We start from the raw sequence: 13,748 nt of genomic DNA, 5'->3' as shown, positions 1-13,748 counted from the left end.
TAAATCAAGTGCTTCAAAGAATATAAACAAATAAAGTCAGATGGCAGCTTAGGGAGAGATTTCTAAAGAAGGAAATGGCAGTCACATTGAAGCTATTTGCATAAAGTCTACAGCTTGGTCTTTCTGCATAGTGAAAGTTGCCATCATGATATCTCACGTGTGGATAGTACTTTACACAGCACTTTCTCACACATCAGCTTCTTTAACCCTATTAATATCCCTGAGAAACATGGGAGGTTGGCATTATCCGCACTTTCTTGATAATGGGGTGTTACAGTTGCAGACACACACCAGAACTGTCATGTTCAGTGCATTTTCCACTCCATGGCAGGACCAGGAGCAGCAGGGCTAAGACCAGGACCCATGCAGCACCATCCCTCCTGCCATTTTACTTAGAGACAGCTTTTGTTTTGTGTTCCTCCATGAGCCATAAGCCCTTCCACAGTCTACACTGCTTTAAAGATCAATTTTATATGAAATAAAGAAAGGGAGATACATTTAAACCTAAAGATTGAATTATTTTAATGCAGGGATAATTTTCAGGATAACATAGGAGCTAAACCTGCAAGTAAAAACAGTATTAGATTACTTTTCTTTTTTATGCACAAAAAATCATTACTATGGAGAAGTAGAGAAAGCAGGATCTAACAGGAGATGACATTGCTTTCCTTTTCCATTCAAATTTGCTATATAGAAATAAAACAAAAAGGAGGAAATTCACAAGATTTACTCATTGGGGTTACTTGTAATTCAGTGACAATTTAGTGTTTCTGTATCACTGCTGGTAGGAACCATAAGAAAGATAATATGAGATGGTATGACTGTCTGAAAGCAGAGGACAGCTTGTGCTGTCAACATATCAACAGGCCAGGAAATATATTCATGAAGGTTAATCTACTCTTTACAAAATCTTTAAAAAAATATTGCAAGTTAAATATGCACATATATTACAATACATCTATTATATGGAAAAGTTAGACTCGTTGCAATTTTAAAGGGTCAGAAAAGAATGAATAGTCTTTTAAAGGGCAAAAATATGGTATCAGTCTCTGGTTTTAGACTTTCTTCAATTCAGGTTCAAAGTCATGGATCTAGCAATATCATCTCCAAGTCCTACTAAATAAATTAGGAAAAGTTTACCAACTTGTATTTAACCCTCTTATCCTAGCTAAGAAATTATGGATAGCTTGACTTTTTTTAAATTTATATTACTGTTTTTGAAAAATGCCAATTACTGTTTTTATGTTATCCTATCTCCCAAATCTCCCTTCCACTAAGTGACATTGGACCAATTTTCCTATAGTCCATAATTTTGTTCTAAGAGATGATATTTATTCATCCTGCATTTATTTTTCATATTTACAACTCTCTACCATTCTGGAGGTTCTAAACCAGGTTGACAACTTTCCTCAAGTTACTCTCAAGTCATTCGATGTGGACAGATACCCTCTCCTACCATCCTCCAGCAAATGAAGTCTGACTTCTCACAGCATCCTTCAGATTCAAATACCACATTTGTCAGAAGACTTAGTGTTCGATATTTCTATTTCTGTAGTTTCTGAGAGCTTAAGAAAAAAGAATACTGAAAAACATACAAATACCACTCATGCCAAGTTTTATGTAATTTGGACAGCTTTGAGAAGCACACCGCCTCATCTTATCCAGGAGTTAATCTTCTGACTCTGAAGTTATAGCTGTCTGAGGAGAAGACGGGGTTGAAATGAATTCTCTAAAAAGTTCCCTGAAAATCAATAGCTCTTAATTTCTTTTCAAAACTCAGAAAGGAACAGAGAGAGAAAGGAGAAAAGGGAGAGGGGATTTCATTAAAACAGAGATCAGTAGAGTAGATAAAGGGGATTGAGGAGGAGGAAGGAGGGATGGGAAAAAGGAAGAAGAATGGAATGAATCTGACGAAACTTTTCCATGTATGTACATGAATACTGCACAGTGAATCCCAACATCAAGTGCATCCACAAGATGCTAATAAAAAACTATAAATAAATTACAGAAAGATTAGTACAGAAAGAAAAGCATGGGGAAGGGAGAAGGGGGGAAGGAGGAGAGGGAAGGGAGGAGGGGGAAAGTTCTGGGAACTGATTTAGAGCAAATTATATTCCATGCTTTTGTGATTATGTCAAAATGTATCCCAATGTTATATATAAATAAAAAGAATTTTTAAAAAGGAAAAGAATAAAACCTCTTGTATATGTACCTCTATGCCAAAGTAAAATTCACAAAACAGTTAGGCCTAGTTACTGCAAGTCTACTCCAGCTACAAAATTGATAAACAGTCCAGAGAATACTCCCATATATTATGACTTATCACCTCTCTGTAGGGGATAAAATGTTACAGCTGTTTGAAACTAAGCAGCATCTTTGATCTTGAATTCAAAGAACATACATGGGACCAAAAGTTGTTAGAGAATTCTAATGCAACAAAATAGGTAGTTCATTAGGTTGTAAAAAGCAGTATTAATTTCCTTACAAAAGCAGTAATGACCGGGTACAGTGCTACACACCAGTAATCCTAGTCTCTGGGGGTAGGGGTGCTGAAGCAGGAGGATCACAAGTTCAAAGCCAGCCTCAGCAATGTAGAGAGACCCTAAGCAACTTAGCAAGACCCTGTCTTTAAATTTTAAAAAAAATTTAAAAAGTGGGGGGGACTGGGGATGTGGTTCAGTGGTTAAGTATCCCTGGGTTCAGTCCTTGCTATCAACCAAACAGTAATAACTTACCATTACCTTCAGATTTTTTCAGAAAAATATTCCTCTTTAGAACTTCCTAAGACCATATTTGTTAATCACATTTTGTTTGCTGTGCATTTTTACTTTAAAAATCTAGTGGATAGAAATCCTACCATGAAAACGCCCTGATAGTGCTCTGAAAATGTGATCTCACACAGACAAAATGTTTCAAATAATTGAGAATTTATCATTTCATTTAAATTCCTTGAATGTTAATAACCTTGTAATATATTTTCCTTTTCAAACATAAATTCTTAGACAATATACCTTTTTTAAAGTACAAAGTCTGTCATATTTATACACACTAGGCTTATATACTCCAGAGCTTAGTACATGGTGGATCCCCAATAAAATCTATCTGCAAAACACTCATTAAATAAATTAATTAATGGTAATTTTTGACAGATAGGTAGTTTAAGCTTTTTGAAAGGACTTTCTGGCTTAGGTTGGGGAATTATCATATCCTTTAATTATGATACACAAATGTGTGTATACAAATCTGCTCCTCCATTACACACATACCTTCCATGGGTTTGTGTGGCTTTACTCTGCCATGGAGGTAAGACTCTAAAAACATACAAGTAGTAGTAATGAAAAAATACAACAAGTAACCAGAAGAGAAAAACACACCACCACACAGAATTCTCAGTGCTATTTAAATTCATGGATACTGCTTTCTTTGGTTAATGGGAAAACAAAATACCTTTCTGCTTGGCCTTAAAATCTGTTAAAGTATTGCCTGCGAGAAAATGTTTGTGAAATAAAATTAAAGGCTGTGGCTATAAATCTTGAAGAGACCACAGTGAATCTGTAAACCATCTGCTATGCTTGACTTCTATTTTCCTGCTTTCAAGCATCAACACCACTACTCATTCCTACTTTTTCTCTCTCCAGGGCTTAATCCAGTTGGGTGGGCTAGATCTGTGCTAATCAACACCTCACAGGGCAGGCTGTAAGATCCAAACGTAGAGTTTACTTCTTTTCAACGGCTCTGAAAAGTAGAGTCTGTGGCCAAACTTCCTAACCTGTGTACCACTCTTTGTGTATGCTGATCACTTCAACTTTCAAGTCTTTAAATAATTTATAGAGCTCGAGTACATGTTTCAATTTCTTAGAGTTCTACAATGTATGGAAAGAATTCAACACAGAAAATCATAAGAGATGACCTCCTAAAGGGAGCTCCCAAAGTTAATTGCAATGAAAAGACTAAGCAGACCAGCATCCATTTTGATCCTCTGTCAGGGTAAGTCTCTGGAAGAAAACTACTTCTAGTTTTTTGTTTTCTTTTTTTGGGGGGGAACTCCAGGAAAAAATAGTTTTAGAAATAAGTCTATAAATTTGGAGAGAAATTCTAAACACTTTCGGGGAAGAAGAGGCAGAGAGATTTCTATAGATAAAACAAACATGAAATCATTTTGCGTTTGAGATCACTGATCTTGACTGCATCCCTTCCCACCAAAGCGCTGAGTCTTTTTTATTCTTCTACCTTTTTTTCATTAAATAATTTAATAAAACTCTTATTGTTTTTATTATTATAATAATTGTATGCAGAAATTCAGAAAGTTTGGGATGGTCAGTTTGGTGGAAAGGGATGCAGTCAATGTGAGACTCCATTCTATTAATTGATTCATACATTATTTCTAAGACTAAACACCTAATGAAAAATTTATATATTATTGAAGATGGAGAAACCAAAGTTCTGAGAGATTGTTATTAACCCATCTCTTTCTTAATCTACAGCTTGCATATTAGTAATCACATTCACAGTAAGAATAAATTTCAAGGACTGGCCAGTCTCTCACAGGTCATTTATTGTTTCTAATCTATCTAGAAGGCATGTAGATCCAGGAAGAACATTTAATTCTCTGTTGTGAAAGTTCTCAAAAATTCAAAGCAAGCTCTATGGCACTGTTTCACTTTTAACTTTTATGAAGAGAAGACTATGAAAGAAATGAATGAGTCTAACTTTTGATCTTCTATCTTGACAGACCTAAGTCCCTCGAGCATCTCCTCAATATAAAAGAAAATAACTGGCAGCTTCAGGAACTTTGGAAGGACCAGTCTGATGCTGTACACTTAACCCTTCAGATTTCTTAGGAGAAAATCATCATGCAAATACTAATTATTCCAGTGGATGAATGACTCACAGCATGTGGATTACATGCATACAAGTGCATAATTCATCTGGGGGTGGAAGATGAGACCTTTTCTATTTTTCTTAAATTTGCTCTTTTTAGATATACGTGACAGTAGAGTGTATTTTGACATGTTATGTATGGAGTATGACTTTTTCTAATTAGGATCCCATTCTTGTGGTTGTACATGCTATGGAGTTCCACTGGTTGTGTATTCATACGGGAACATAGGTAAGTTATGTCTGACTCATTCCATTGTCTTTCCTATTCCTATAGGTGAGAGCTTTTCTAGAACTCCTATGACAAAGGAGAATGTAGTGAGCTGACCAACTTCTAATAGAACAAAGGATCAATTCTACTGTATCATCAGGAAGATGGACTTTTTCCTGAATAACTGTTATAAGCACTTAAGTATTCTAAAATCTAGGTTTCTTTTAATACAAAATATATAAATAATGTTATATTCTGGGATGCAGAACACATTTTATGATTTCCTTTATATACACTATGGAAAATTAGATTTCCCAAGGAAATCACCACCAATCAACTCTACTTAAACATACTTTATAGAAGATTTATACAAAATACAATTCCAAATAATGAAATTGCACAATACAGCTCTAGTGAAAGTTTAGTTCAAATAGATTGAACAAAGGAAAAGAGTACATTTGATGATTATATATATATTTCCTGAGCTATTCCAAACTTCAAATAGCCTATTCTACTGTTGCCAAAAACTGTTGAAAGGACCCAGGGATTTCAGTAACCAGAATGAAATAATTTTATAATAGTCTTTTGTGTCAAAAGTGGTACAGAATTTTTTTGGAGCACTCATTCTTGCTTTTTTTGATACAGAATGGTAATGCCAAAGTAAAATATATTTTACAATAATAAATCATATATAGTGGTTGATCCAGAGAAGAGTTGCCTGGGAATCCAGGGTGGCCTGGCTCTCACAAGTGGGTTATGGCGCCCTCCTGTCAAATGTCAACAGTTTCAAAGAACACCAATATTAGATGAGATCACTCTGACTTTGATGGATCAAGGGAAAATCAAGAGTATGCTGTAATCATTCAGAACACAGAACAGAAATGAAAACATGAACAGCATCCAAACCACAAGCCTTACTCTGCCACATTCTCACCAATGTGGGCACCTTGTGCTGTTTTACCATTCATGCCTTTAGCTTTGTTTTGCTTACCTTGCCTTCTAGTTAAGAATCACGAAGATACTCATGTCCATGCTTACTGCCAATCCAGAGCAAAACTGTACTTTCTTGGACCCTTTTGCCAATCACTTAATATAAGCAAAATTCCTGCAATAAGTCTTTTCCACCATCCTCTAAGAATTCCTCTAGTTACTTATAGTTTGTGTTCTCTGTTATCATAATAATTAAACAATTCTAAATATATTCCCCTCCTCGGGGGTTTTGCTGGTCTTTGGGTAAAAGAAATTGACAGTAAATATAGAAGCATTATACTGAAAAACAAAATATATGTTGTTATAATAATGTCATTAATATCAGCTAAAATATATTGTTATAGGATAAACTAAAAATGGGGCCACTGATTTTGTGAGCCACCATTTAAGCACTGTCTCCATCTCTCCATTCTAAAAGCAATTGCATCAGGAAGCTACCTGAGTAACTAGAAAATAATCATATGTACTGAAATTAAATGGGAAATATCAACTTAATACATGTACAAATGTACACAAATCAATTAAAAATAAGAAAAGCTGAAATGAAAGGACTATATGTGAATATATCAACTCTTAAAATCACAAATAATGTATATATGTATTTTTAACTTGAAATTTAACATGACTTAGGAAGTTGCCACAGAATACTTTTACTAGAGTATATATGGATGCATTGCACATTAACAACAACAAAAAAAGAAGATACTTAATCACCCAATCATTTTTTATTTCTTTATAAGAAATAAGTCTTATATTGATTTTATGCCTAAAATGCTCTGTTAGTGACCATTCCTGATGATTCTTGCCTGTACCATGTGAAATATTATAGGATACCACAATTAGGTAGTGCATTTCAAATCTGAATGCCATGCAAGTCACCTGGGGATATTGTTAGATAGCAGATCCTCATTCAACAAACCTATAGTGGAGCCCATTGTATTTTAATTGAGTTTACAGCAATAATATTTTGGTCCAAGGATCATAATAAGTAGCAGGAATAGACAAATTAAATGTCAAAAGGGAAGGCTGGGAAATTTCTGGGGCTAAAGCTCATGCCTAAAAATGTCATTTACTAAACAATAGTTGGAGCCAATGACAGGTCCCAACTTAGTGCCCAGAGAAGGCTGGGGATTAACAGTTGGGGTTCCCTGACAGCCTAAGGCTGCCCAGGTATTGTGAAGCAGCTGAATAATGAGGCTGCTTTCTGCTGCATTTTTTTGTTATCCATACTCCATCAAGGTAAGACCAGAATATTCCTCTTCTGGGACTAAAGGTAAAAGCAACCTTTCCTTTATTGGGATTTCCCATATCATCTATTTTTCTCTATAACTCTGGCAGTCTTCACTCACTCCAAACATGCTCTCCATACTCCCCGGTAGTTGGCCCAACTCAGGCTTTATATACAAATTCATGTTCTAGGTTCTAAAATTTCATAAATGGTTTCATTGAGGTTTCAGTTTGTTTTTTAAAAAAATCAGAGAAACCAAAAACTAAGTGCTGCTTAAGGAAAACCCAAGAGAATTTTGTGTCACCTATGTCATAGCCCTAAATCTAGGAGATGAAAGGGATCTGAAGCATTTGGTTTGGGAGATCTGGCACTCTGGTGGGATGTGGGACTCGCAGCCAGGGCTGTCATGGTGCTGCAGATAGGCCAACAGAGATGCTCCCAGGCTAGATGTTGCTCTGTAACTAGAATGGAGTTGGGCTGGTGTGATAGCTGGTGGAACTACAGGCTCAATATGACACTACATTCAGGACCCCCAGATTTTACTCTCAGATGGCTGCATTGCTCTTTTTGTACCCACTTAAACTAATTGTACTAGAATGTTAGTGTCAGTGATTAAGGACACCAAGGATTAAAAAGACCCATCCCAGGTTTCCAAAATGGCTCTAACCCATGGAAATTTTTAACTGTGTTGCCACTTGAGAAAATGGGGAGATCGTAAAGACACACACACTTAATTTGATATCATCGTGTATCTTTTACTAAATTTGCACTTATTATATTTACTACAGAAAGGATAACTTGACTAAGATCTGTGTGTCTGGGGGCTTATTCTCCATCCTTTCTCAAACCTACTATTCTGCTAGACTCTGGAGTATACCACAAAATGTTGATGTATTTAACTTCATTACAAAAACGTCTAGCTTCATATGACATGTATTCAAAATAAAGTCACAACAATTAGAAGCTCACAAAAATTAAAATAAAACAAAAAATTATGAAGCAATCACAAAGGATGTTTCTTATGATTCTTTATGCTGAATAGCCTCTTTTTTAGTTGACTGCTAGGCATTAAAATAAAGAATGATGGAGCTGGGCACAGTGGCACACGCATGTAATTCCAGAGGCTTGAGAGGCTGAGGTAGGAAGATCGCAAGTTCAAAGCCAGCCTCAGCAACTTAGTGAGGCCCTAAGCAACTCAGTGCTCAGTGAGACCCTGTCTCTAAATAAAATACAAAAAAGGGCTGGGGATGTGGCTCAGTAGTTGAGTGCCACTGGTTCAATCCCTAGTACCAAAAAAAAAAAAAAAAAAAAAAAAGAGAGAGAGAGAATCTACTTTTTGAGAATGGAAAGTTAGCTCATTAATTTAATAGGTAGAACACAGGAATTCCCAAGAGAAAAGTAAGATAAGACCAGAAAGTAAAGATAAATAGCTAAATCACATAGTTAGTAAGAGAGCTGGGACTGAAAGTAAGACCTGCTATTAACTCCTAAAAAGTGCAGGTTTTCCTCTCTATCATGGTGTGCTTACAGATTTTAGAACTTGGCATAATAGCTTGCACACAGTAAGCTCAAGTTTGTTGAATTATTTTACCAAAAATGAAACAAGTATCCACTTGCAAGGGAAATATTAAGCTCGTGCAGCTAAATCAGACATGATTAAACATGATGCACTTTTGTTACTGCTCTCATGTCATTAAACAGATCTCTAGAAAACCAGTGGGGCAATTCATAGTTCATTCTAGCCAGACTCCTAATAATGTATCCAGAAATTAAAACATATATCTTTGAAACAAGTACAAAACATTTGGTTTTTATATTGGGGAAAAATGTGATTCATATAAATATAAGGAATATATTATAGTTTTTCCATTTGCCACAAAATATATTGGTAATCAGTTAAGTAACCTATAAAAAATAAAAAAGATTATTTTTTTTAAAGGATGCAATTACCAGTTTGAGGCTGTACAACTTTGGAATCTTCAGATGGTTTAGCTGTAGGTACCATCCATGGCTTTTCACTTGAAGCTATATTGGAAAGAAATAGAATTTCCTGAGTATTTGTTTTAAAGAGAAAAAGGACAGGAATAGATCACTGGTATGGTGAAGTGGTCACCAGAAGACTGCATCAAAAGTCATTAAGTATTGAGAAGAAATCAATATATGCCCATCCATACAGCATGCGATCAGTGGCTAGGGAGAGACGAGAGCTTCAGATCACACTCTCAACATTTTTAAGCACAGAAAACTAAGCAACTGAATTGCACCAAATAAATAGACTGATAATTTTTACTGAATGTGAAAAAATTTAATCAAATAGGATATTTTTTCTTCTCTTTTCTTTTTTTGTCAAAGAAATGACTTGTTTGCCTGAGTTAACAGAATTAATTAGTTCATCGAGGTTTGCAGAGCTAGGACCCAATAAATGTGTCCCACAGAACAAGCAATGCAAAGCCCTCATGCATGCTAGGTAAGTATCCTGCCACTGGGCTTCATTCCCAGTCCACCACCCACATTCTAAACATCAAATATAAGGTACATTTATTACCAAAACTACTCCGTGGTTTCTCAAAAGGGAAGGGTGTTTTTGCCTCAGGAAAATCTGGAAGACTTTTTGGAGCTGTAATGAAACACACAGGACAGTTATGACTGGAGGTGCAAATAGAGAAGAGACTTTCAAAATTTCAAGCTTGCAAAGTCAGTAAACACAACAGGAATGATTTCATGTCAAATGATGAATCTTTCTTACTTTTGTGTTTAAATGCACAGTAACGTAATATTTCTTTCCCAATATTTTATAGTTAAGCCAGTATATCTGAGGTATATAAGCTATGCTTGTATGTGCTCTCAGGTATACTTCATTTCATTTTTTTTTTTGGCCCTGGGGATTGAACTCAGGGGTACTCGACCACTGAGCCACATTCCAGCCCTATTTTGCATTTTATTAGAGACAGGGTCTCACTGAGTTGCTTTGCGCCACGCTAAACTGCTGAGGCTGACTTTAAACTCATGGTCCTCCTGCATCTGCCTCCTGAACCACTGGGATTACAGGCATGTGCCACCACACCCAGCTTCATTTAATTTTAAACCAAGCACCAAATACATTTGAATTAGAAAATATCTACCTGATAGCTTTTAAAGGTAATTTTTGTACCTATGTGATTATATATATATATGTTACTTCATCTTTTTAAATATTGCACTCATAAAGAAATTCTAAGCAATTAATCCTAAGAAATTCTAAGGAGTCTGTAGAAATATGTCTACTCTATCAAGAGTGACAATTGAGTAAAAACAACTGTGCAGAAAATTCAATTTGTTAAATTAAATGACTATGAGTGAAAGAATCAAACATGAAAATGTGACCACTAAAAAGAAAAAAATATACACCAATGCATTTATCATACGAAGGGTCTCTTTAGGATTCAAAATTATACAGATTTTTAGCACATTTAAGGGCTTGGGTGTTGAGGAACTCATGGTTCTATAAACAATTTGTTCTTCCTTCTAGGGAGATGAATTTGTATGCAATAACCTAAGGATTTATATCAAGCATACACAAAATTTCCAAGGTAATAAATAATAAAAGTGCAGTGTTTAATCATTTTTACCTAGAGTGCTCAGGGGCAATTCAAACTTAGGCATTAGAATAGTTTGCAATGCTTCTGGAGTCCTTTCACTGAGAACTGCAATAAAGAAGAATGCAGTTAGCAACACCTTGAGTCATGACCTGATTTTGCTTCACCATGATCATACACAGCAACCTTCACAACACTCAAGTGCAAAAGCAATTGATGCTTCATATGGCAAGAGGTGAACTGACTTTCAAACCTGGAAGACTTATATAGCTGTTAAAATTTGAAGGATGTACTTTCAGAATATCAACATTACAAGTGCAGAATGAAATTCTTCAGGGGAAGAGAACAAACAAGCAAGTTAGATTCTCTTGGGAAAAAATAGCAAATATGAGTAACATGAAATTCTTATTAAATAGGAGGACTCTTTGGAGGATTCTTCCTGAGTTCAGTATGCAAAAGACTTCCAAAAGCCAATCTGAGCAGAAGGCGCGGACAGTCAAGACTTGCAGGCTTTTCCCACCCTTCCAAAGTTGGAGGTTGAAAGATGGTATTCTGTATATCCAACCCAAGAGACAGCTTTAAAAGGGCATGCAGTTAGCATCTAGCATCCAGCTCTGCCTAGAAGATCAGTCATAAGATCAAGGTATGTGTTACATCTTGGAAAGAAATGGCCTAAGAAATGGGAAAGTAACTGCCAGGAAATAGGGTGAAGGAGAAAGAGAGGAACAGTGGGGAGAGGAAAGGGAAGGAGGGGCAGGCTAAAGCATTGTGCTTACTTTTCTATGAAGGTTGGGAGATTTTTGCAACAGTCTTTTTGTTTAAGGGGGGAAAAAAGTTCTTAGAATTACCTAGTGTTGTTTCTGAAACATCTACTTCACTAGACACAGTGGGTTTAATGGTTCTGGGAACTATTTCAGGAATCACTGAAAGATTTAAAAAAAAAAAAAAAGGACAACTAATTAAGATAAATGATGAATCAATCAAAGGCCACAAGACATCATTTGTTGGCTTTAGAATTACCAGCTGATATTTATACAACCCATTTCTTTTCAGATCCTAATGTTAAGGACTTCCTGGCTTGGACCAGGTGCCTGGGCACTCTTTTCCCCACCTGTCCTTTCTGGACTTGGTCCCCTTTTCTTGTGTGTTCTGCAAAAGCACATCACACTGACCTCCGTTAAAACATTTATCGCATTAATTATTATTTTTATTATTTTTGTCTTTCTTTATCTCTAGGGCTTAGTGCAATGCTACAGTAAACAAGTACAGAGTAGTTTATTAAATAAATGGGCAAATAAAAGAATGACCTAAGGCTAAAAGATTTACTTAAAGCCCTTACATTATCGGATTTTTCTCTCAAACCACATCAAACTTACAAAGCTTAGAACAGGGTTGAAATTATGATCAGGACTCAAATACTCAACCACAGGGCTGTTCCAACTACTAGGTTAAAGGCAGTGAACAGCTCAGGTAAATAATTTGGGTAAAAGAAGAACCATGGTTACTGAGATCTTGAATGAAATGTGAGCTAGAATTTTGCAGGGTAAGAACATGAAATAAACACAATAGTGAATAATAAGTTGTGGTTGTTGCCTAAGTATTTCTAAAGTGGAAAATTCTGAGGAGGGTTTGGCAGAGAATTAATAAATCTGTAGACTCTCATCAGACACTGTGCCAAGAGAAGAAAGTACAACTTGGAAAAATGGGTAGAAGCTTTGAGGCAGAGAAGGACTTGGAATCACCCACTGGGCCATGCCTGGGCTCTTCTGGGTACTGACCAATTGCGTTGAAACCAGAACACTACCAGGAATTTCACCCAAGCCATTTATTTCAGTAGTCTTAAGTAGCTTCTACCTCGGTCCTTTGAAGGTGGGGATGAAGGTCCAATCTCTCCTTAGGCAGGAACATATGTGCTCTGTCAGAAATATTCCTAATTCAATATGTTTCTTGATGCTATCTTATTACCACATCAATCATATCTTCTCTGGATCAGCTACAAGTCCAAAAGTTTGATACAAAGTAACTATAATGGATATTCCAAGTAATGGCAGTTTTGTGGATTGAAAAATTGACTTCAGATCGGAGTTACTTTGCTAAGTGTGGATTGTGGGAAATTCTTGGCAGAAGTTTGTTTGGATAAGGTGGTATAGCTCTGGCAAAAACTCTGTACTTGAGATATTAATGTATCCCCAGGGGACTAGATTGGATAGTTTCATTGAGAGAAGTTGAATGTTTATTAGTAACAGTGATAAACTCTGGGGAATATGTTTACTACATTCATTCTTTAAAGTATTTTTGTTGAACTATCATATTTTCTTTATACTAGGTTGTTCATCTCCCAGGTGCATTTGTTTCTAAGTGATTCCAGGGTATTTTCACAGCTATCAAGCTAGAGGTTTGTGACAGATATAAAGCAGTTTTGCCAAACAGACCACTTGTGAAAGGAAAGCAATGAAAAATGGTCTCAGATTTTTATAAGGAAAAAAAAGCACTAAAACCATGGTAATACATTTTAGTGTAAAACTATTTTAATGCCAATGTAACAACTTTCATTTAAAGTAAAATATACAGCTTACATATTATCTAACACTTCATGATTCAATCATTCATTTCTCAAACATTAGAGACCTAGATCCTCCTCTTGTTTGGGGATCAAAGTAAATTTCCTACTATGTCTTCACTGAAAAAAAAAAATAGAGACTAGTACATAATTCACTTTGAAAAAAAATGTTACTTCTTTTCTCAATATCAACAGAAGGATCTCATCTCATTACCTGTAACTGGCTGTGCTGGGATTTTTTCAACCTCTGGTGTTTTAGATTCAGCAGGTAATGCCAAAGTTTCATTCTTGGCTAAAAAGTAAGAG

The 13,748-nt window shown here is 35.8% G+C and overlaps 1 protein-coding gene across 21 annotated transcripts in view; it reads right to left on the bottom strand.

The window, feature by feature from the left end:
* Abi3bp (ABI family member 3 binding protein) overlaps positions 1-13,748 on the bottom strand; it is a 247,636-nt gene that overhangs the window by 106,368 nt on the left and 127,520 nt on the right. For 20 of the 21 annotated variants that reach the window (XM_046455259.2, XM_046455247.2, XM_046455248.2 and 17 more), the window contains exons 10-14: positions 13,657-13,734; positions 11,731-11,805; positions 10,916-10,990; positions 9,853-9,924; positions 9,258-9,332 (exon numbers count right to left, since the gene is read on the bottom strand). In XM_046455259.2, the coding sequence (XP_046311215.1) occupies positions 9,258-9,332; positions 9,853-9,924; positions 10,916-10,990; positions 11,731-11,805; positions 13,657-13,734 (375 nt within the window). The remainder of the gene's footprint in view (positions 1-9,257; positions 9,333-9,852; positions 9,925-10,915; positions 10,991-11,730; positions 11,806-13,656; positions 13,735-13,748) is intronic. The other variant, XM_046455252.2, reaches the window with a different exon arrangement.

The sequence above is a fragment of the Marmota monax genome, unplaced genomic scaffold (assembly GCF_021218885.2).
Source record: "Marmota monax isolate L192 unplaced genomic scaffold, Marmota_monax_Labrador192_F-V1.1 WCK01_AAM20220418_F8-fsc00053, whole genome shotgun sequence".
Taxonomy (NCBI): domain Eukaryota; kingdom Metazoa; phylum Chordata; class Mammalia; order Rodentia; family Sciuridae; genus Marmota; species Marmota monax.
The sequence above is the reverse complement of the archived record's forward strand: the minus strand, read 5'-3'. Positions and strand labels throughout refer to the sequence as shown.